At 38.3% G+C, this 25,560-nt stretch overlaps 1 protein-coding gene across 2 annotated transcripts in view; it reads right to left on the minus strand.

Annotated features, from left to right (window-relative positions):
- LOC148284902 (uncharacterized) overlaps positions 1–25,560 on the minus strand; it is a 29,363-nt gene continuing 3,803 nt past the window's right edge. The window contains exons 1-7 of one of the 2 annotated variants that reach the window (XM_088233238.1): positions 13,454–13,535; positions 11,522–11,563; positions 9,881–10,038; positions 6,648–6,816; positions 4,323–4,523; positions 1,874–1,991; positions 1–501 (exon numbers count right to left, since the gene is read on the minus strand). In XM_088233238.1, coding sequence (XP_088089364.1) covers positions 318–501; positions 1,874–1,991; positions 4,323–4,523; positions 6,648–6,816; positions 9,881–10,038; positions 11,522–11,531 — 840 coding nt within the window. In that variant the 5' untranslated portion in view covers positions 11,532–11,563; positions 13,454–13,535 and the 3' untranslated portion in view covers positions 1–317. Of the gene's footprint in view, positions 502–1,873; positions 1,992–4,322; positions 4,524–6,647; positions 6,817–9,880; positions 10,039–11,521; positions 11,564–13,453; positions 13,536–25,560 lie in introns of those variants that run through there. The other variant, XM_088233248.1, reaches the window with a different exon arrangement.

Raw genomic sequence — 25,560 nt, forward strand, 5'->3', positions numbered from 1 at the left:
TTTTGTGATGCAGTTTGTTTTATTCGTTTTTCTATGACAATTTTTTTTGTTTTAGCTATCACTACAATGACAATGTCGTGTTAAATTATAAATAAATAAAGTAAAAATAGACGTTACTGCAGAGTTAAAAACATCTAACCAGACAGTTGATATTGGTCTGTATGCCAAGACAGAGCGATACAGCGTTCTATCCTCTCTGTCTACCCCCACGGCGGAGCGGCATGACGGCTCGTTTTTTTATTCACTAAAAATTGTACTTGTAAATGACGTATTAAATCATTTAAAAAATGAAATTAACGCCGCTGATAACGGCCGGGCTACATGGGAAGGTCGGGCGAATCTTTGTTGGCATCGTCCCGGAGACTCTTCATCTCGCTGACCAGCAGACGGAAGTGTAGGTTCTTCTCACCGTCCAGCATGTACAGCACCTGCTCCAGAGGAAGCAGCACGTTCTGGTTGGAGTCCAGGATGTCCAGGTCGTTACCGTTCTTGCACGACTGTCTGCAAACACAATCATTCTCATACAACGATGTACACATAGAATTAAGAATAGTCCAGAAACTGCATACGAGCGTCAAACAGAAGGTGACTAAACTACTCATAAATTAGTAGGTTTACGTTTTGACCCATTAATCTCTTTGTAGACGTCGCTCAGTACGCAACTCCTGATTTGAATTCAACTATGTCGTGTTGTGTCCTTTTAAAGTGTAGAAATACTGCTAGGATCTTAAAGAAACAGAATGGGGTCACTTTCATATGTAAGAAGCTAATGCATTACTTAAAAATTGAATTATTTTTCCATCTGTCAGATTGATGAAGAAATCAAAATGGACATTTCGTTAGTGTTGCCAGGGTAGTAAATTTATTTGTAGGTAGGTCTTTTAATAAGATTAATTGAATTAATGAACTTTGAACTTAAAAAATAGAACAATCTTTCAATAAAATTCAATAAAACAGATATTTTTCTAACTAACTAACCATCACACCATTTCCCCGGAGGGGTAGGCAGAGAGGATAGAACGCCACACCACTCTGTCCTGGCACACTTCCTTTGCTTCCTTCACATTCATACATCTTCTCATGCACGCACGTCGATTATTCCGACTTTTCACATGACCACATTCAAGAATTTGTTGTACTTGATCATGCCATGTCTTTCTCGGCCTTCCTCGACTTCTACAACCAGACACATTCGCATCATAAATCTTTTTAGCCGTTCTTTCATCATTCATTCGCTCCACATGACCGAACCATCGCAAAAGACCTTTCTTAATTTTGTCGATAATGCTTAACTCAGCCTTGCATTCTGCTCTAATTTCGATATTTTTCAGTCATGTTAAATAGTATTTGATAATTTAAAGATAATGTCGGTCAGATGTGCACCACGGCGTTGTTCAATCCGAGAGGTCCAATTTCCATTTGTTCTCTCAAAGTAGCGTAAAAATATGGCTACCCTGGCAACACTAACAAAATGTCCATTTTGTTTTCTTTGACAATCTGACAGATGGAAAAATAATAAAAAAATAAGTAATGCATTTGCTACTTACACATAAAATGTGATCCCACCCTGTTTCATTTTGATCCCAAGTAGTATTTCTATACTTTAAAACGACGCAACACGGCATAGTTGAATTAAAATCAGGAGTTGCGTACTGCGCGACGTCTACAAAGAAACAAATGGGTCAAAACGTAAAACTACTCCTTTAAAAGTAGTTTAGTCGCCTTCTGATTGATGCGCGTGTGCGGTTTCTGGACTATTTTTTAATTCTATGGCCGAAGGGCTGTTTGACTGAGGCAGAAGTCTCAGTCAAACAGCTAAGTTAGAAAACGGTCGACGATGGTCCCGATGCTGGTAAAGATAATCCATTCATACCTAAAGCTTATTTTCCTTGTTGGGTCATCCGGGTTGTAGAGCTCCAGGTCAAAGTAGAACTGGTGAGGTTCCTCCTCTTCTGTGTCTCCCGTCATCACGACAGACCACATCATTTTGCCTGCAATGTACATACATATTTATTACGTACTTTATAATAAAAAAATAAACAGAAATTTGGCAAAAAAACACAAAATTTGAATTTTCGATCAATTTATTTTTATCCCCTTTAAAATACTCGCCATTTGCAACAATACATTGCTGCCAACGCTTAATCCAATTAACATATTACAACAGAGATGAAGAACATTTAAGAGAAGGCAATATAGAAGTCTAGGCATCTACAGGGCTTATGACCTGTCTTATGGCTTATGACCTGTAAATATTCTTCATCTCTGTTGTAATATGTTAATGTTCAGCTGCAACAGCTCCCCAGGGAGTTGAATCCAGTCTTGTCTGCAAAAATTTGGACAAACTCAAAATATTGTTGATAAATCCACCTGGTCCATGAGGAAGTATAGTAATTGAAAAAATAAAATTTGCAGGCGTTGCCTAGTCTAGTATATAGGTGAAATAATTCATCTAAATGAATCTCACCCGCATAAATAAAGGTTTCAGCTCTACTTCACAGAAGTCAACAGGTGGAAGAGTTGAAGAAATGTGGATGTTTAAACATGGGCGAGAATGGTGAATGTTACACAGTGTGTAAATCAGCCAATGACAGGTCATAAGCCCTGTAGATGCCTAGACTTCTACATTGCCTTCTCTTAAATGTTCTTCATCTCTGTTATAATATGTTAATGTTAACAGCTCCCCAGGGAGTTGAATCCAGTCCTTGTCTGCAAAAATTTGGACAAACTCAAAATATTGTTGCTTAATCCAATCGTCCATGCACTTTTCATAGGCCTGCAAAGTCATGGCCTTAAGCTCTTGCAGCCAATTCTCTTTTATGGTGTGGAGGTCATTACCATCAAGCCGTAAAGTTGACAGGGCCGAACACCGTTCTGGCCCGCAATGCGTAACCCGACGCAACGTCAGCTCGGACAAGTAATTAAACGTCGTGCAGCGAAAGAATATGCATATTTCATCTTGGCGTTTCGTGTCGCCCGTCCACCAGCTCCTCACGAGTGGTCGCCATTGTAAATTCCTTCTGTACAAAGTTGTAAGGATGTAACTCGTGTGTATCTACTCAATTGATAATAATAACTTCAATTGTAATCCATCTTTCTCATTTTACCTCAATCAATTCACGCGCACCCATCCATACAATGGCATCAATCGCCTTAAAGCGCGTTCCTCTTAGTGGCAATTTTAGTATTGGGAAAAGGACAAAGTCAGACAGGGCCTGTCTTGAGAACACAGGGCTGATGAGATTAGTCGAATTTTTGTCTGAAAACTCCGAAACAATCACCGCTGTATGAGACGGCGTTTTATCGTGGTGTAAAATCCACACATTCCTTCAGTGTTTTGGGGACGAGGGGGGCAGTGACGCGTTTCATTCCCAAAACATCTCAATGATGAGATGCTCAATAACATAGCGAGCTCTCGGATTGGTGCGCATCAATTTTTCAATACGATTTGCTTTGCCAATTCGATATTGTTAATCTTCATCTAAGTATTTACGAACGTCTTTAAACCTCTTATACCATTCGTATGCCCGTGTTTTCGACATACACGATTCTCTAAAGGCTTTATTCAACATTTTCAATGATTCGGCACACGAAATTTCATTGGCAACACAAAATTTGAGGCACGCTTGTTGTTCAAATTTGTATCCATTGTAAAAATCGCCACGCAGCAATTTTTGGACTCACTCAAACGGACGCTGACAGGCTACTGAGTATCCGATCGCCGTCAAACTTTGACAGATTGTCAAAAACAGTGCTGCCAACCTGGGCTGAATAACGATTTGTGCAGCGCGGGCATTTCAAATGAGAAATTCCCGTTTATTTTTTATCACAAGAAACTAAGCAAAAATAACACAAACTATGTAGCAAAATATATTCAAGAACGGCTGACCCATGCCAATCCTGGTTCCTGGGAAAAGATAATCAGAGTGGTTTTCCGTTGCCTTCTCTGGTGGATTTTTCTGTCGGGGTTACCTTCCCTTAGCTGGTAGGTTCTGGTTTGAAGGCGCTAGAAACTCGCCTTTCATCCTCTCGTTATCTGCTGTGATCGCACCGATAGCGGTAACTTATAAGAGTGTGATCCCATTGCCCGGGGTTCGCGACGTGGACGCTAACGAGTTGGACTAGTCAGTAGTGTTGCCGGTGGAATGCAACTGGGCGATTGCAGCATTTTATACAATCACAGCCTCCAGCAAAATGTGACTCACCGCGACCCTACTGCCGGTTCGAACCCAAGGGGAGTAAATCCAACAAGCGGCTGTCCCGGCTGCTGAAGATGAGAGTAGCGCAGACCAAGAAGAGGAATGAAAGTGAACGGTACGTACCTGATTTGGAGTCGTAGATCTGGTACACGTTGAACACTCTCCTGTAGCACTTGAGGAGGTGGTAGCGCACGACGGGCCCGCGCTGGGGCAGGGCCGGCCCGCTGAAGGCCGCGCAGGAGTGGGCCGTCACGCGCGCCGCGTGCGCGCTCTCGCAGTGCACGAGCCAGTCCGCGGCCAGGCCCACCCAGTCACACCCGTCCGCTGGGGGCGTAACATTAGTGAAAGATCATATCGAAGGCTATATGAGTACTGATGTATCCATGGCAAAAAAGGGGAGGGATATGGCAGTATGAGCATTTATAGGGCTTATGATCTGTAGTGATCGAAACTACCATCAGGCCATTTCCCCTCCCACAGGGGACAGCCCCTGTTACACATTCCTAGCTTCTTCCACATTCATATATGCACTATTTCAGTGGTCAATACACCATTTTATCAATCCCAAAATAGAGCAATTCATAACAAATGGACAGCATGGATTTCGGTCGGGGTGCTCAGCCATCGCAAATTTGATGCTATTTTCGAATTTGGACACAAATCACTTGGCAAAGGTACTCAGGAAGACTGCTCGTACAACGGCTTCTCAAAAGCGTTTGATAAAGTAGGTTCATCAGCTCAAAAGCAAACTTCATAAGCTTGGCCTCAGTGACACTCTTCTGAGATTTTTCTCAAGCTATCTTATAGATCGAAAGCAGTATGTGTCATATGGGCTCTATCAATCTGCTGCTTGTCAAACCTCCTCGGGAGTGCCCCAGGGGTCTAATTTAGGATCAATGTTGTTTACAATATTTATTAATGACATTAGCAAAGAAATAAAATTTTCCAAATTTTTATTAAGCTCTTTTACTTCACAAAAGTCAACAGATGGAAGAGTTGTGGAAACTTGAATGTTCAAACATAGGCAGAATGGTGAATGTTACACCGTTTGTAAAGTGGCCAATGACAAGTCATAAATAAGCCCTGTAAATGCCTATACTTCCATATTCCCTTCTCAAAAATGTTTTCCTTCTCTGTTGCAACAAATTTAAATATGTAAGTTCATTTGACATGACTATTTTTTCTCTTCTCTTTCCTATTTAATCAATCTGATGTGTATATTTTGTATTGAGAATAAATTTATATATAATGTTTATCCTTTATAGACTCAATAACTACTAGATCAATTTACATGCGATTTTTTTTATTTATTTTTTTTATTTTTTTTAAAAAGAAATATTTGCGTTCTTATGATTTACCCAAATATTTAATTTTGAGGGTCATTTTCAACGAGAGAAGTAAATAACTCACTATTAGAAAATGGAATCGAGTTGGGGTAGAGTGGGATTCGAACCACGGACCTTCGGTCCGTGAGTCCGAGACACTAGCCACAGGACCACAACCCGATTGTTTGCTTAGGTTTGTAAATAATACTATCTTCAATATGTTTGTAAATAATAATATCTTAAAAAAAGTTTGTATTTTATCGTTTACAAACATCAATTATTTTTAATGGATACTGAATCGATTTATCTACCTTATCTTAATTTCTACGTATGGAATTTATTTTGGTAGATTTTGAGTAATGCTTAAATAATTTTAACTGACATTTGATACATTTTTGAAAAACGGATTCTTTCACAAAAATGCACCACTGTTGGTAATTAGCGCAGAGTTTGACATTTGCAAAAAGAATTCAATATTTGAAAATTAATAATTGTATAATTTGAAATTCAACAATAAACCTAGGTACGTACTTACCTAATTAAATTCTTGCCTAGTACCTAGTACAATCAAGGTACCTAGGTACCTAATTAAATTAAATATTTTAGTACAATACTTATTTAGTTTTGGAATTCAATCATGAACCAGTACCTAGGTACAATCAGGAATTTTACTTTTCATTTATTTTGGTTTCGAATTAAATGTCAAGCTCGCGTCAAAACACGGCTGGCGATTAAAGAATGACTGAATTCGCGTGTGGCCCGGGTTGAGGGTCATAATTTTATAAGGCTCAGGGTAAATCGCGGTATGCATTTTCTTAATTAACACGTATTTTCTCCCTGGATTATGGTACTGAGCAGCAATTTTTGCACAATTTTGATTTGAGCACGACGAGGACTCTAAGCCAATCACACGAGGAGAAAAAATGAAAAACTAACCCTTATTATGAATATATAAATAGCTCCTTATTTATGAAAAAACGTTTGTTTAACCAGCTAATAGAAGGCGAGCCAACGTTCAAGCAGAACGACGTCTTTCAGGTCCGCTAGTTGCAAATAAAAATGAAAAATGAAATAAAATACATGTCACAAAAAGAGGGTTAGACGTTCCACGATAGATGCTCACCGTAGACCTTGGCCATGAAGCAGCCCGTGGGGCGCATGCTGCAGTCCTCGGTGTGGGCGTCCAGGTCCTGGAGGGTGCTGGTCTCCGCGCAGCCGAGGTGGGGACACGGGAAGCGCAGCTTGTCCACCACGGCCTCCAGGGCCACGCTGCGGGTCTCGGTGAACTCTTCCTGCAGAGCAAAGCGCGAGCTGGTGAAGCCCTCAAACGACGAAATTCAGTGGCTTTAAAAATTTTATACTGTCATCATTGCTATGATTTTTCAAAGTATTGACATTTTGAAATTAGTCCGCCTGGCACGCTGTTTTCACACTAGAATATTTCGTAGTACCTGGACTGGTACCTGAAGCGTAAGACTAATCATCTGACCTTCATGTAACACAAAATGATCAAAATACGCTGCGATTGGTTTACCAATACAGTGCCCTATGCACCATTAGGTGTGGAAAGGGAATGATTATGACGATGATAGTTATCCCATTTCCGGAAAACAAACTAACAGACGTGAACTTAATACGTCACACGCAGAGTAATTTCAAAATAAAATCAAAATTAAAATCATAGTGCTGATGATACGACACACAAAAATGTTAAAAGTTGTGAATGTTTATCCACATGTCAGAATTCACAGCTCGATTGTCTCGAAATGTCAAGTCCGAAATCATATTTCGATTATCTCGAAATGTCAAGATCGAAATCTGATTTCGATTATCTCGAAATGTCAAGATCGAAATCTGATTTCGATTGTCTCGAAATGTCAAGATCGAAATCTTATTTCGATTGTCTCGAAATGTCAAGATCGAAATCTTATTTCGATTGTCTCGAAATGTCAAGATCGAAATCTTATTTCGATTGTCTCGAAATGTCAAGATCGAAATCTTATTTCGATTGTCTCGAAATGTCAAGATCGAAATCTTATTTCGATTGTCTCGAAATGTCAAGATCAAAATCTTATTTCGATTGTCTCGAAATGTCAAGATCGAAATCTTATTTCGATTGTCTCGAAATGCCAAGATCAAAATATTATTTCGATTGTCTCGAAATGCCAAGATCGAAATCTTATTTCGACTGTCTCGAAATGTCAAGATCGAAACCTTATTTCGATTGTCTCGAAATGTCATGTCCGAAATCTTATTTCGATTGTCTCGAAATGTCAAGATCCAAATCATATTTCGATTGTCTCGAAATGTCAAGATCGAAATCATATTTCGATTGTCTCGAAATGTCATGTCCGAAATCTTATTTCGATTGTCTCGAAATGTCAAGATCGAAATCTTATTTCGATTGTCTCGAAATGCCAAGATCGAAATCATATTTCGATTGTCTCGAAATGTCAAGATCGAAATCTGATTTCGATTGTCTCGAAATGTCAAGATCGAAATCTTATTTCGATTGTCTCGAAATGCCAAGATCGAAATCTGATTTCGATTGTCTCGAAATGTCAAGATCGAAATCTTATTTCGATTGTCTCGAAATGCCAAGATCGAAATATTATTTCGATTGTCTCGAAATGCCAAGATCGAAATCTTATTTCGACTGTCTTGAAATGTCAAGATCGAAACCTTATTTCGATTGTCTCGAAATGTCATGTCCGAAATCTTATTTCGATTGTCTCGAAATGTCAAGATCGAAATCTTATTTCGACTGTCTCGAAATGTCAAGATCGAAACCTTATTTCGATTGTCTCGAAATGTCATGTCCGAAATCTTATTTCGATTGTCTCGAAATGCCAAGATCGAAATCTTTTTTCGATTGTCTCGAAATGCCAAGATCGAAATCTAATTTCGATTGTCTCGAAATGTCAAGATCGAAATCATATTACGATTGTCTCGAAATCTCGAGTCCGAAATCATATTTCGATTGTCTCGAAATGTCAAGATCGAAATCTTATTTCAATTTTCTCGAAATTTCAAGTCCGAAATCATATTTCGATTGTCTCGAAATCTCAAGTCCGAAATCATATTTCGATTGTCTCGAAATGTCAAGTCCGAAATCATATTTCGATTGTCTCGAAATCTCAAGTCCGAAATCATATTTCGATTGTCTCGAAATGTCAAGTCCGAAATCATATTTCGATTGTCTCGAAATCTCAAGTCCGAAATCATATTTCGATTGTCTCGAAATCTCAAGTCCGAAATCATATTTCGATTGTCTCGAAATGTCAAGTCCGAATTCATATCTCGATTGCCTCGGAAAACCATTTCGAATGAATTCACTAGAGATATCTCGATTATTTTTCCGATTAGTACGAATGAACTCGATTAGTTGTAAGCATTTCGAATTGTCTCGATCTTTTTAATAATCGAATAATTCGATTATTTTAATTCGATTCTTCCCACCATTAATTTTGGAGTACGGTATAATCGGTTGGGGTGGTGCGAGTGACACAGTTTTAAATAGTGTATTTGTTGCACAAAAATCCACTGTTAAAATAATACTCAGAGTCCCGATACAGACATCTACTGAAGAAATATTCCTCAAATCACAACTTATGACACCAAAGCAATTATACGCTAAAACAATACTCACTTACAGATTCAAAAACTACTCTTACTCAAATGAAAGACATAACCCCCACAATACATCACATACAAATAATATAATCACTAGATTCTCAACACATAGACAACTTAAACAAATACAAACTAAAACCACTTTCAAACAAAGGGATTTTGAGTATTATTCAATTAAAATCTATAACCTACGTCCACTATATATTAATACAATTAGTAACGAGAAAATGTTTAAAAAGGCTATAAAAAAATGGATAGTGGAGCTAGGTAGAAGTAAAATGGATTGTCTCATTCGCCCAAACCAATATTGAATCAACTGCTCCACAAGTGTATAGCTTATGTTAGGTATTTGTTATTTTCATTGTGTGTTTTGTAATATAAATAATATAGATGTACATAAACATATTACATATCTTGTTTTTTAAACTGTCTAAATATTTGTTAATTATCTTCGTTTTTTTAAGTTAGTCTTCTTTATTTATTCTCAAATGTAATTTAAAAAAAATATATTGTTAAGTGTCCTCGGCACGAGAAACCCCAGTGAGGTCACATTATTTTTATTATTAATTATTGTTTGTAAGCCTAAAATATGAATAAATAAAATAAATACTGAGGTAAGATACAGATAGGACAGAAGTTAAGTATACCGTCACGATATATACATATGAAGATAGCGTTCATAATCGAGGCACTGGACATGTCTCGCAAGGCGGGTTACAGTACCTGACAGGTGGGGCAGCGCTTGACGGCGCGCCGGCAGCGCGCGCAGCAGCCGTGCCCCGACGCGCACAGGCGGATGGGCGGGCGCAGGTAGTCGCCGCACGCGCACTTCACCTCGTGCGACAGGCTCGCGTACTGCTGCAGCAGCTGCTCCAGACTCACTGAAAGACGAGTCTCCGTCTTAGTGTGGAATTGGATTACTCGGAATGCAAAAATATTCGATACTACTTCTGGCTCTCAGCCAGAGCTTAAAATTTTCAAAAAAATAATTAATTTGCGTTAAACCGGCTGTCATTTCGTATTTAAGTAAGAAAATCAGACCAATAAAATTTTATAATGTGTATTAAAACCTATTAAATAAGCATCTAAAGGCGTGAGTTGCACTTTGTTTTGTAATAAATGGGTAGCGTTGTTTTAATGAGCCGTTGTTTTCGTCAATATTAGCCAGGCGCTCGACGGAATCAGTTCCGGGGAGTGTAAACTTTTTGCGTTTCGGTAGTTTTAAAACGTGTTCGAATTTGCAATGCGATTAAATTATGTCTACCAACAATAAAATAATTTTATCAATATAGATAATTAACAAAATGTTCAGATAGTGGTAAACTTCAAACCTCGTTTGAGGGCCAAAAGTAGTATGGGATATTTTTTAAAATAATTTTTACGTTCAATGTGATCCAAAATGCAACTTTTTAGACCCCTTTCATTTTGGTGTTTAAAAAAATAAAAAACTTCATACATCATCGGCCTGCTCTAGTGTGGAGTCTTCACAGTAATAATTTGCTCCTCTGATTGGTCTATTATTTTTGTGTTGTATTTAGTTTAAAATAACCACTTTAGAAAGCAAAAGCAAAGTAATTAGAATTCCTAATAAATGAAATAATTATCAACAATGTTTGATTATGTCCAAATGCTTGCAGACTGGCTGGATTTCCTCCCTAGGGAGTTGTTCATATTTAAATTTATTTCAACAGAGAGGGAAAAAGTTTTTGAGATGGGAATATGGAAGTCTAGGCATTTACAGGGCTTATGACCTGTCATAGGCTGGTTTAAGTGGCCACTTTACACACTGTGTAACATTCACCATTCTGCCCATGTTTGAACATCCACATAAGCCCTGTAAATGCCTAGACTTCCATATTCCCATCTCAAAAACTTTTTCCCTCTCTGTTGAAATAAATTTAAATATGTACAAATTTGACTTATTTTCTTACATTTGCCCAACAAAAGTAGCTATTTTGTTTTAGTCCATCTTCATCCCACACCGTGTTAATGGCGAAGAGATCTACGAAGCAACATTTGAGTTCATCCAAATGTTTGTAGACAAATACTGCATTTCGCGCCCTAGGGAGTTACGATGGATCTTGCTGCGGAGCAATAAGGGTTTCGGCTCTTTGACTTCACAAAATCAACAGACGGAAGAATTTAAGAAATGTGGGTTTTTAACATAGACAGATCAGTGAATGTGAAACAACGCGAAAAGTGGACACATGAACCAATGACAAGTCAAACGTCCTGTACATGCCCAGACTTCCATATTCCTTTTCTTGAACATTCTGCACTTCTGTAAAACCCTTATCAGGGCGTGAAATTCAGTCGACGTAGTCTGCAAAGACTTTATTAAAATAATGTTGGATTTTTACTCACATGCACTCATGGCCGGGTGATTTGTACAATTTTAGAGCAAATCTGAAACAGAAAAAATATGAATAATTATGGGTGTTAGGTTAGGTTAGGTTAGGTTAGGTTAGGTTACTTTGAATAAATAAATAAATTCAGCTGTGTGAACTAAAATATTTTTTAATTTGACACAACCGAGGGGGCAAACATTTTTAAGAAGGGAATACAGAAGTCAGGCATTTACAGGGATCGTGACCCGTCATTGGCATTTTTTTTTACAATGTACATAAGAGGTAAAAAAGAGCATTAAAAAATAAAGGATGTTTACATAGCAATGAAGTACATATTGACAGTAAAAATAGTAGACAAAAATCCCACAAAGGCATGGCTTGTTCGTGGGTATACAAGAAAATGTTAACAATACTTTGAGTTTGTCCAAATTTTTGTAGACAAGGACTGGAGTTAACTCCCTGGGGAGCTGTTCATATTAACATATTACAACGGAGATGAAGAACATTTAAGAGAAGGTAATATAGAAGTCTAGGCATCTACAGGGCTTATGACCTGTCAATGGCTGGTTTAAGTGGCCACTTTTGTTAATATTTTTCTACTTATTTTGTTTATGTAATAGCTGTAAAAACCCCAAATAAAATAAATAATAAATAATATAGTGTCCACGCGGCTCGACTGTGGAATCATCTCCCATCCACCATCAGAGATTAATTATGGATAACTTATAAAGCGCCATTTTCGTAATAAAATACCTCAAGGGCGCTTTACACGGTGATTCTATTGTTAAGTTAATTTAATTGAAGCTTTTAAATTTGTAATTTAATTAAAATAATTTATTTTGTTGTCACGTGCTACGGATTTATTCAAATGATTTAGAGAACAAGTGGGTTTTAAGTTTTCTCCGAAACATCACTTCACTCTCGCAGCCTCGTGCCTCTGCTGGGAGAGCATTCCATGCCGTAGGGCCTGCGACCGCAAATGCGCGCTCACCAAATTTAGTGCGCTGTTTGCGTAGAGGTATAATAACTTTTCCTCTCGCCGTAGACGTAGCTGATCTAAGCGTGAGACGCCTGTCAGCTAGTTTATCTGGAATGCATAGTTCCCTTAGATATTCCGGAGCCGAATTATGCAGTGACTTATACATAAGCCAACAGAGTTTGTATTCGACCCTCTGTGGAAAACGTAGCCAGTGTAGTTCCCTGTTACTACATTATCTCTGTTTAAATCACGTCTGAAGAAACATCTCCTTTCTCTTCCTCAATCTCTCCTCATTTCCTCTTTCCTCTTTTTTCCTTTTTCCCATTGAGTAATAGTTTTGATTTAAGGTAATTTACAAACAAATACGATTATTCCTATTTTTATATATCTTTAGCTTTTTAATATTTTTTTCTATCGAATATGTTCTGTAACTTGAATTACAAAAATAAAACTTTCATTTCACTGGTTGGTTGGACGAAATTGCCATTTGGCAATAAGCCCGCCAATGTACAAATAACATTATGTACAAAAAGTTAAATAAAAATAATAAAATACACAAATTCTCCTACCTGATCCAAAATATCTCCGTTCACGCTGATCTCACATTTAGTCATACTTTCATCACTTTGGATCTATCAACGTTCATTAGCAAATGGCTTCCCTCGCATACAGCGTAGACTTTTGTTACCAAGAATTGCGGGTCTCCTTCGCTGCCAGCAAGAAGCGCGGCATCATCGACATACAGAAGACAGTTAAAATTATGCCGCTCATTTTTGCCACCATTCTTAAATCTTGCATTAATCTTTTTTAAATGTTTAAAACACTCAATCATCCTTGTTAAGATGGCTTGACTTGACAAATTAAAATAAAAAAATGTGCATATAAAAGTGTAAAGAATATAAATTGTACAGAATGTAATATTGACTAGCTAAGCAAATAAAATCATAACTTTGTTATCGAAATACTCACAATTTCAGCAATGAAATAAAAATATAACTTTCAAATCATTCATTGCTACTTGTATAATAATCTAATCTTTCATGACGCATTTCAAAACAGACAATGTTATACTCGTATCTTATTGAGGAGCTATCAAAACATACGCACAAAAAATATAATTTATATTACAAACGAACAAAGCATCACGCCGTTTCTCCATAAGGGTAGGCAGAGAAGATAATAACAATAATAATAATAATGTTTGGATAATTTATACAGTGACGTTTTCGTGAAAATCACCTCAAGGGCGCTGTACAATAAATAAATATCCCAGCGCGTCTTGCAGCTAGAGCGCATGGACGGTTGGAATTCTAGTTCCTCGTCTCCAATTATGATATATAGCAGCTAGATAACAGCACGTCTTGCAGCTACAGAGCGCATGGACAGTGAGAAATCTAGCCCCTATTTACATTTTTATTTTTAAACATTTTGTTTGACAATGAAGAGTTTAAGTGACATTTTTAAAAACGAAATAAAAAACAAATTTATAAAAATAGAAAATAGTCTTGCAGCTACTGAGCGCATGGACGGTTGAAATTTTAGACCCCATTTACTAAATTTAGATATTTGATAGTTGATAACGCTTTCATAATATGCTAGCTAACATCACAAAAAGTCTTGCAGCTACAAAACGCATCGACGAATGGAATTTCAACAATATAAGAATGATTTCAAAAAGTTAACAATAAAAAATAATAAAAAAACGCAATAATAATACATTGAGCAAAGAAGTAGTAAGCATGGCAATTAAGTGAACATGTAACAGCACAAAAAGTAAAATATATGTGCGACGATCTCGCTTTCTCAACATTCGCACATCTACTCGTGCACGCACGTCGATTATTCCTACTTTTGACATGTCCATCTTCAAGTAATTGATGGGCTTGATCGTGCCATGTCTTCCTCGGTCTTCCTCGTTTTCTGCATCCATCAACATTCGCATTGTAGATCCTTTTGCTCTACATATCCAAACCGACGCAGCGCCCCTTTCTTGATTCTGTCGATGATGCGCGTCTCAGCCTTACACAGTTCACGGATCTCGACATTTGTGCACCTATCATACATCGTTTTACCACACATTCGCCTGAGAGATCGCATTCCAACTGCATTCAACCTACTTTCATCATAATTTTTCCAATTCCATACTTCGCTTCCATACATTAGAGTCGGCACTAGAACTCCATTGTGAACGGCTAGTTTAGCCTCCGGCGATAAACATTTGTTTGCCAAGGTAGATTTCAGTGCACTGTCACCCTGTTCCCGGCGCTCACCCTCCTCTCCATCCCCAGTAAACATACTTCCCATATACACAAATTCTCCTACCTGATTCAGAATATCTCCGTTCACACTGATCTCACATTTAGTTATATTTTCATCCCTTTCAAAGACCATGTATTTGACGGGCTTGATCGTGTCATGTCTTTCTCGGCCTTCCTCGTTTTCTGCATCTATCAACATTCGCATCGTAGATCCTTTTAACCGTTCTTCTATGTCTATCTAATTCTATGCGTATGAATGTTACATCGTCCGATTTAAAATCTATCATTTTTTGCTTGTCTAATGACTACATGTTCGCTCCATAGTTGGAGCATATGGTGTCCACAAAGAGCCTCGATGCATCCTATCGGCCGCCAACTCTCAGTCAAACCATCGCACACCCGAGATTCTTCTGAGACACCTATTCTCAAAACTCAGAATTTGCTGTTTTTTGCTGAGAAAACTATTTTTATGTCTAATTTAAGTTTAAATTAGCCCTATGCACCATTACGTGCGGAAAACCCATTGGCGTTTACAATAATTTGAGTTTGTCCAAATGTTTGCAGACAAAAGACTAGATTTCACTGCTAAGGAGTCTTAAGATCAACAAATTACAATAGGTTTGGAGAACATCTTATAGAAGGTAATATGGAAGTCTAGGCATCTACAGGGCTTATGACCTGTCATTGGCTGGTTTAAGTGGCCTCTGTACACACTGTGTAACATTCACCTAGGCAGAGGCCTATGTTTAAACATCCACATTTCCTCAACTCTTCTGTCCATTGACTTTTGTGAAGTAAAAGAGCCGAAACCTTTATAATGCGGGTGAGATTCATCCTGCGTAACCGATTCACCTACTAGGCAACTTTAGACCACTTTACACGCTGTGTAACATTCACCATTTTGTCTGTGTTTGAACATACGTATTTCTTAAATTCTTCCGTCTGTTGACTTTGGCGGAGTTAAAGAGCTGAAACCTTTATTGATGCCAAGAGATTCATCCGATCGCCTGAAAACAATTTTCCAATAAATCAACAGATGGAAGAATCGAAGAAATACAGACGTTCAAACATGGGCAAAACGGCGAATGTTACACAGTGTGTAAAGTGGCCACTTAAACCAGCCAACAACAGGTCGTAAGCTTCTCTAAAAAGGTCTCTATCTCTGTTGTAATTTGTTAATCTTAACGAAGTATTTTGCCACAAAAAATTGGACAGACTCGAAATATCGTATTTTTATATCAGATTTCCAGGAGCACTGAACTTCCTCATCTTGAGTTTAAATTTAAAGCCCTATGCACCATTAGGTACATGAAACAGCATGATGTTTTGTGATTGGTTGCATCCACATTTATTTTTTTTTAAAATTATTAATAACACATTTTTAGAATAGTCCTCAATTGATTTTTAATTTAAAGGTTAATCTTTGAGTATCTTGCGAACAAATCTTTCTTGAAATTAAAGATAATTATTATCAATTAAATTATTTATTGATCTCGGTACTAAGCCTCGACGATGCTCCGAATCGGAGAATCCTCGGGGGACCGCCGGTTAAGCCTGGGGATGAGAGAGCGCCGACGCGAGCCCCTTACCTGCTGTAGGATGAGATAAATTAACAATGTTTTGAGTGTGTCTAAATGTCTGCAGACTGGCTGGATATCCTCCCCAGAGAGTTAATCATCTAAATTTGTTGCAACAGACAGGGAAAACATTTTTGAGAAGGGAATGTGGAAGTTTAGACATTTACAGGGCTTATGACCTGCCGTAACATTCACCATTCTGCCCATATTTGAACATCTAATCCTTCAATTCTTTCGTCTGTTGACTTTTGCGAAGTAAAAGAGCCGAAACCTTTCTCATGCGGGTGAGATTCATCCGGCTGAACTAATTATTGCCTTTAAATTTATTTCAACAGAAAGGGAAAACATTTTTGAGAAGGGAATATGGAATTCTAGGCATTGACAGACCTTATGACCTGTCATTGGCTGGTTTAATTGCCCACTTCACACACACTGTAATATCCACCATTCTGCCTAAGTTTGAACATCCACACTTCCAATTTTTTATACTTCTTCTTTTACCAGGTAATTAATTCAACAAAGTTTTGAGTATGTCCAAATGCTTGCAGACTGGCTGCATTTTGTCCCTAAGGAAAAAGAAGGAGTATAAAAAATTGGAAAATAGTTTTCAGGCATTGCCCAGTAGGTGAATTGGTTCAGCCGGATGAATCTCACCCGCATGATAAAGGTTTCAGCTCCTTTACCTCACAAAAGCCTACAGATGGAAGGGTTGAGGAAATGCGGTCGTTTAAACAAAGGCAGAATGGTGAATGTTGCAGTGCGTAAAGCGGCCACTCAAACCAGCCATCGACAGGTCATAAACCCTGTAGTTGCCTAGACTTCCATATTTCCTTCGCAAAAATGTTTTTCCTCTCTGTAGAAACAAATTTAAATAAAAAATATTTTCAACAAAGTTTGAGTATGTCCAAATGCTTGCAGACTGGCTGGAATTCCTCCCTAGGGAGTTATTCATATTTAATTTTATTTCAACAGACAGGGAAAACATTGTTGATAAGGGAATATGGAAGTCTAGGCACTTACAGGGCTTATGACCTGTCATTGGCTGGTTTAAGTGATAAAGGTTTCAGCTCTTTTACTTCACAAAAGTCAACGGATGGAAGAGTTGAGGCAATGTGGATGTTTAAACATGGGCAGAATGGTGAATGTTACACAGTGTGTAAAGCGGCAACTTAAACCAGCCAATGACAGATCATAAGCCCTGTAGATGCCTGGACTTCTATATTGCCTTTTTTAAAAGTTCTTCATTTCACCATTCTGCCCATGTTTAAACATCCACACGGACAGAATGGTGAATGTTACACAGTGTGTAAAGCAGCCACTTAAACTAGCCATCGACTGGTCATAAGCCCTGTAAATGCCTAGACTTCCATATTCACTTATCAACAATGTTTTCCCTCTCTGTTGGAATAAATTAAAATATAAAAAAAATAATTTAATTAATTTTCCATAAACATTTTTTAATTTTATTTATTTATTTTAAATTTATTGTTGCACCACAACAGACCAGGAGGCCCAATTACAGTGGTGAATAAAAATTCTCACCGGGAATCGAACCCGGAACCTTCCGTGCGTGAGTCAAGCGTCTTGACCACTAAACCACGGAGGCCGCCTTTTTATCAAAAGTCAGATATAATGGTAAGCTGCGAATAATCGCCTGTTTAGACGATTCGCCTCGATAGCCATCGTTGTACTCACCACAAAACTGGAAGATACAGGGGGTAGCCTCGTAATCGCTCGGGAGAATTCATCTTCAGCTGTAGTCACGGCGAAGGCGGGGCTTCGGCGTGCCGGGGGCCACGGCAGGCCGCAGCCCCACGGACGACGGAGAAATACGAATTGAAACAGCAGGATAATTTAAAACAATTATTTATTAAATAATGTAAACGTAGTCTCATTTCTCAATAAATGGTAATATAAATAGTCTTAAAAATAAAATTTTATGTATACATAAAAAGGGACAGCGTAAGATGTATTTGGAATACGACAGACAGATAAATTATATTAACATATTACAACAGAGATGAAGAACATTTAAGAGAAGGTAATATAAACAGCTCCCCAGGGAGTTGAATCCAGTCCTTGTCTACAAAAATTTTGACAAATTCAAAATATTGTTAGTTAAAATAATTTATTTTGTTGTCACATGCTACGGATTTATTCAAACGATTTAGAGAACAAGTGGGTTTTAATTTTTTTCGGAAACATCACTTCACTTTCACAGCCTCGCACCTCTGCTGGGAGAGCATTCCATGCCGTAGGGCCTGCGACCGCAAATGCGCGTTCACTAAATTTAGTGCGCTGTTTGCGTAGAGCTATAATAACTTTTCCTCTCGCCGTAGACGTAGCTGATCTAAGAGTTAGACGCCTGACGCTAGTTCATCTGAATGCAGAGTTCCCTTAGATATTCCGGAGCAGAGTTGCGCAGTGACTTATACATAAGCCGACAGAGTTTGTATTCGACCCTCGTGGAAAACGAAGCCAGTGTAGTTCCCGAAGTAGTGGAGTGATAGGACTAAATTTTAGAGATTCCGAAAATAAGTCTCGCTGCGGCATTCAATACAGATTGTAGGCGAGTCATTTTGTTCATTGGTAGACCTGCGTAGATACCATTACAATAATCGACTCTAGACACTACAAACGCATTTATTAATTGTCGGGCGGCATCAACCTTTAATTTGTCTCAGCTGGTAGAAGCATGAACTTATCGTCCTACTAATTTGAGCGTCAAGAGAAAGGTCAGAATTGAGTAAAACTCCCAGTAGTTTAACGGTGGGTAAATGTACTATGTGAATTTCATCATTCTGCCTACGTTTGAACATCCGACAACCAGCTGGTCCTCAAAGTTTAAAAATTGGAAAATTGTTTTTAAAAAAATTCATAGCGCCCAGAATCTCACTCGCAACAATAAATGTTTCGGCTCTTAAACTTCGCAATCATTGACAGGTGAGAGAATCGAAGGAATACAGATGTTCAAATACGGGCAGAACGGTGAATGTCAGTGCGTCAAGTGGCCGCTTAAACGAGCCAACGACAGGTCATACGCCCTGTGGATGCCTAGACTTCTATATTACATTCTCTAAAATGTTTTAAATTGGTTTTAATGTTAGGGATATAGAAAATATCGGACAGTCTAGTTAAATTTCATCATTCTGCCTACATTTGAACATCCGACAAACAAAAAAAATTGTAATTTAACCAGCTGGTCCTCAAAGTTTAAAAATTGGAAAATTGTTTTAAAAAAAATTCAGAACGCCCAGAATCTCACCGCAACAATAAAGGTTTCGGCTCTTTGACTCCACAAACATCGACAGATGAGAGAATCGAAGGAATACAGATGTTCAAATACGGGCAGAACGGTGAATGTCCGTGCGTAAAGTGGCCGCTTAAACAAACCAACGACAGGTCATACGCCCTGTGGATGCCTAGACTTTTATATTACGTTCTCTAAAATGTTTTTCATCTCTGTTGTAATATGTTTAAATTGGTTTTAATGTTAGGAACATAGAAAATATCAGACAGTCTAATTATGAACTTATGTACTATGTAACATTTATCATTCTGCCTACGTTTGAACATCAACAAACAAAACGAATTGTAATTAAATCAGCTGGTCCTGGATGTTTAAAAATTAGAAAATTGTTTTCAGGCGTCCAATGTGATGGTTTTTGCAAGAGATGAAAGTATGACTAAATGTGAAATCACTGTGAATGGAGTTATACTAAAACAAGTAGAGGAATTTGAGTATCTGGGAAGTATGTTTACTAGGGATGGAATGGAGGGTGAGTGCCGGGAACAGAGTGAACGGTGCGCTTAAATCAGCCTTGGCAAATAAATGTCGCAAGAGGCAAAATTAGGCGTTCACAACGGAGTCCCAATCCCGACGCCGATGTAGGGAGCGAAGTATGGACTCGCATAAACAGGGATGAAACTAGGCAGAATGCTGTCGAAATGCGATGTCTCGGGCGAATGTGTGGTAAAACTAAGCACGATAGATGCGCAAATGTCGAGATCCGTACATTATGTACGGCTGAGATAAGCATTATCGACAAACTCAAGGAGCTTTGCGTTGGTGGAGCGAATTGACAGCGAAAGAACGGCAAAAAATATTTACAATGCGAATGTTGATGGATGCAGAAGTAGAGGAAGACGGAGAAAGACATGGCACGACTAAATCCAACAAATACTCGAAGATGGCCATGTCGGAATAATCAGCGCAAGTGCATAAATGTAGCGGAAGCGAGATCTGTATGCAAGGATAGTGATGTGGCGTTCTATCCTCTCTGCCTACCCTTACGGGAAAACGGCGTGATGGTTTGTTGTTGTTGATAGTTGTTAACATTAATATATTGGAGCTAGATTACCAATCGTCTTGCAGCTACAAAGCGCATGGACGAGTATAATTCTAGCGACTTAAAATCATATCAAATGCACATGGAAAACATCTTAGAAAAGGAATGTGGATGTCTAGGCATCAACAGGGCTTAAGACCCGTCATTGGCTGGTTTATTCACCTCGCTGAAGTCAGTCAGATTGTTGAATAAAACGAGGTGGACATTTTGTTAGTATAGCCAGATAGTCGAATTTTTTACCCGGCTTTCTACTAATATGCCTTAGTATAATATTAAACGGTATTAATTAACCTAATTACAAAATATTTTTTTCAGTTTGCCTAATTTATAGTCCGTCAGTAAAACGTTTTTTGGAATAAAACATAAAATAACACCGAATCATCTTATATTTGTGTTATGATAATATATTGCTCGCGGTCTGGCAACATCACGCATGCGCGCAGGCGGGATGTCAGACTTTTGGACACAGTGCGATGCATGCAAATATGATTCTACGTGCCTTCCGGTAAATAATATTATAATTCTACGAGTAAAAGCCATTTTTAAGAGAAAAACATTTTTTCTATTATATACAAATTATTTTACAAGAATGTTTAGCAGTTCAGTATACAGAAATACATCTTAAATCATATCAATTCTTTTAAAACTAATTTTGCAATTTCAACCTCATTTAACACAGTCCAAACAAATTTTAAACATTTCTGAACATTATTTAAGAATACTAAGTGGTACTAATTTTATCGAATCAAATTTAAAATTTGACAGCGATCGGATGTTCGATATTCTGTCAGCTTCGTTTGAGTGGGTCGAAAAATTGCTGTGTGGCGATTTTTCCAATGGATAAAAAATTGGTGCAACCAATGAAATTTCGTGAGCCGAATCATTGAAAATGTTGAATCAAGCCTTTCGGAGAGTTGTGTATGTCAAAACATGGGCATACTAGACGTCCAGCAGCATCGGATCGGCAAAGCAAATCGGGTTGAAAAATTGACGTGTACCAATCCGAGCGCTCGCTGTGTTCTCGAGCATCTCGTATGGATCGGCAGATCATATTTTGACCAATGTTTTGGGCATGAAACGCGTCGTCCCAAAAACCCTGAAATTTGTCCAAACGCAGCGTCAAATTACTGTGGCTAGAGATGAGTGAAAGATTGTTTCGGAGTTTTTAGCCAAAAATTAGACTAATATCATCAGCCGAGCACCGTATTCTTCAGACCAGCCCCGTCCGACTTTTTTATTTTCCCAAGACTAAAATTGCCATTAGGAGGAACGGCTTCGAAAGAGAATTGGCTGCCAGAGCAAAGGGCTATACCTTTGCAGGCCTATGAAAAGTGCATGGACAATTGGATTAAGCAATGGCGTCAATGCATCGGCACAAGCGGCGAATTTTTAAGGGGATATTACAGAAATTAATTGAAAATTAGAATGTACAAACTGCTTAACATTCACCATTCTGCCCATGTTTAAACATCCACATTTCCTCAACTCTCCCATCAGTCGACTTTTGTGGAGCGAGAACCGATTCACCCACCGGGCACGCCTGAAAACAGTTTTCCAATTTCTATACTTCTTTTAGCAGGCGGTCAATTCAACAATGTTTTGAGTATGTCCAAATGCTTGCAGACCGGAGAGGGAAAACAACAGATGTTGGGACGTAGGCGGAATGGTGAATGTTGCGCAGGAGTCCTGTAAATGCCATGACTTCCAAATTCCCTTCTCGAAAAATTCGCTCTGTCGCAACGAATTTGGATATGAATGACTCCCTAGGGAGGATCTCCCGCCGGTCTGCAAGCATTTGGACATACTCAAAACATCGCTGAATCACTCACATAGCCTCTTACTGTCAATATTAATATTATTTCTTTAAATACTCTTTCTAATTATTTATAATCTAATAGATTAATTTTCCTAATAAAACAAATATTTTCCTAATAATACACTTATGTTTTAAACACACGATATATATTTTTATATACACACATTTGTACAAAAGAATGATTGCATCGCCCTTTCGGCAAATATTGATATTCATCAGTCATCAGTTGATTCTCTGTCCGGGCGGATGAAGAAAACAGCTCTGTGCGTGAAATAGAACGGGAATCCTAAACGATCTTTTGACTCGAAAATCCTGATCGTAAGTGGTTGGCGCGTTGGCCTAGAAATGCCGGGGCCCCGGGTTCGATTCAAATATTAATTTTCACGGTGGTTCAAACTGCTTTATTTCGTCAAACCCAAACCTGAAGCGTAAGACTGACGACCCTACCTTCATTTAAATAAAATAAGCAATAAGTTTGACTATTAATTGTTTAAATTACAATATTTTTAGTTTGTTTGAATGTTTGTAGACAAAACACTGGAGTCGTTGAGATTGACAAATTACAACCGGGACGGATAACATTTTAGAGAAGAAACTGGCATTTACAGGGCTTGTGACCTGTCGTTGGCTGGTTAACTGGTAACATTTTGCCTATCTACGTTTCATCATGATTCCATCGATTAAAATCAACGGATGTAAGAATTGAAGAAATATGGACGTTCAAACATAGCAAATGACAGGTCACAAGTCCTGTAAATGCCTCAACTTCCATATTCCCTTCTCTAAACTGTTGTCCATCTCTGTTGTAATTTGTTAAAATCGATTAATTAATATAATAATATAAAATAATATGAATAATTCATATAAAAATACAACAGATGGAAAACATTTTGGAGAAGGGAATAGGCATTTGCAGGGCTTATGACCTGTCGTTGGCTGGTTCGAGTGGCCGCTTTACGCACTGCGTAACATTTATCATTTTAGGCATATCTACGTTTAATCAAGATTCCATCGATTAAAATCAACAGACGGAAGAATTGAAGAAATATGGACGTTCAAACATAGGCAAATGACAGGTCACAAGCCCTGTAAATGCCTCGACTTCCATATTCCCTTCTCTAAAGCGTTCTCCATGTCTGTTGTAATTTGTTAAAATTGATTAATTAATTAATATTAAAATGCATCTGTTTTCGCGCTGCAAATAGGAGTATGCTGACGATCAAGGTGATCCATCTTACGCTTCAGCCTTCCCGGCAGGGTCAATGTGAAACATTATTAGTCGTCGAGAGTTCAAAATGCGGAACACAGAACTGTATTCTTCAGCCTGGACATGTAAAAAAAATGTTGCGATAGTAATTTATAGCGCTAAAAAAAAATCACCATTATTTCTCTTTCTGCACCTAATGGTGCATAGGGCACTGCATTGGTACACCAATCGCAGCGTATCTTGATCATTTTTGTCACATGAGAGTAAGATGATTAGTCTTACGCTTCAGGTACCATCTGAGGACTATTAAATATTCTAGTGTCTTTTAAATATTTCATATCAACCACCTCAGGATTAAACCCGAGACCTCTCGCATAGGCAAACGTGTTGACCACTACACCACGAGACTGACAATTATGGTAATAATTTATTGCCTTTTAGTCGGCCTAATGGTGTAGGGGTCAGCGCGTTTGCCTACCGTGCAAGAGGTTGACATGAAATATTAATTTAAAAAGGTGTTTTTACACTAGAATATTTCATAGTCCCTGGACTGGCACCTGAAGCGTAAGACTGATCATCTTATCTTTGTGCAACAAAAATGATCAAGATACGCTGCGATTGGTGTAGCAATGCAGTGCCCTACGCACCATTAGGTGTGAAAGGGGATGATGATGAATATTTATTGCGGCAATAATTTATTGAAGAAATAATTTATTAAGGTAAAAATTTATTGCAGTAATAATTTACTACGGTTGACTAAAACGTCAAAGAAAGATCTTAAAGAGGTGAAAAATCAACAAGTGGTGTCGGATGAGATTTACCGGGGGATGATTTTCCTCCGCTGCGCATTTCAACATTCACCGCGAAAGCGATTTACAATATTCATTACATTAAATTAAACGAAAACAAAATCACCCGTAGAATTATGAATCGTGCTGACTTAAATTTAAAAACTCGCTTATATTTAAAACATTTAATACTAAAAATTGCTGCTAAACTCCCTAACCAAATTTTTACACGTCGGTATAATTTTTTTAATCCATCCACCGTTCATTCACGGAGACTCAATTGGCGGCTGGTTTGTTTGCTTGTTTGGAAATTCTTGTAACAATGAACGGACTATAAATGCATTATTGTCTATTGAGAAAAATCTATTTGAATGTTTGACTTGAGAGTCTTTTTCGGTATCCTTATTCATATTTTGGACACATACAGAGAGTTTATTATAAGTATTTTAAAAACATCTTTTGTATGAAGAAAAGTCAGCCCGCGTAGTTCTAAAAGGGTTTCATCAAACCAAGAATGAAATGAGTGTTTGAAGAGACGAACAGTGACAATTTGAACCGATTTTCAACGTATTACGTTGTCTGTTCAAGATCTCTCCTACGGGCCGAGGAATAAAACACAGTGTGATTAAATTATAATAAAAATATTAGCTAGTTTCTTTCACGGATTTCGGCAGCTTTCAAAAAGAGCTGGGAGTGCGGCCAGGAGTAGCAGGCGCCACATTCGACGGATCAAACGGATTTGGTGCAAACCAAATCCTCCACGGACGCGAATCGTGGAATCTCACCGGGGCCCCAAACAGCAAAATACCGAGTTTTGAGAATGGGCTTTGCGAGGAATGAAGGAATGAGAGAACGGACGCAGCGGGCCCGATGGCAGCCGTCATCGGCGGAGGCGATGCAATCGGCTAGAGCCTTAACCACGCTCGCCTGCTCTACAAGGCGTCGGGTTCTCGACGTCCCGGACTGTTCGTGTCAGCCGATAGAAATGCATGGGGGTTCCTTGTGGAAACCATATGCTCTAACTAGGAAACGGACATGGAATGGAATTGTGAGGATTCACAGATTTGGAATAAATTTGATT

This window comes from Micrasema longulum, unplaced genomic scaffold (assembly GCF_059751315.1).
Source record: "Micrasema longulum isolate JH-2025_06_02 unplaced genomic scaffold, ASM5975131v1 h1tg000079l, whole genome shotgun sequence".
NCBI classification, from domain to species: domain Eukaryota; kingdom Metazoa; phylum Arthropoda; class Insecta; order Trichoptera; family Brachycentridae; genus Micrasema; species Micrasema longulum.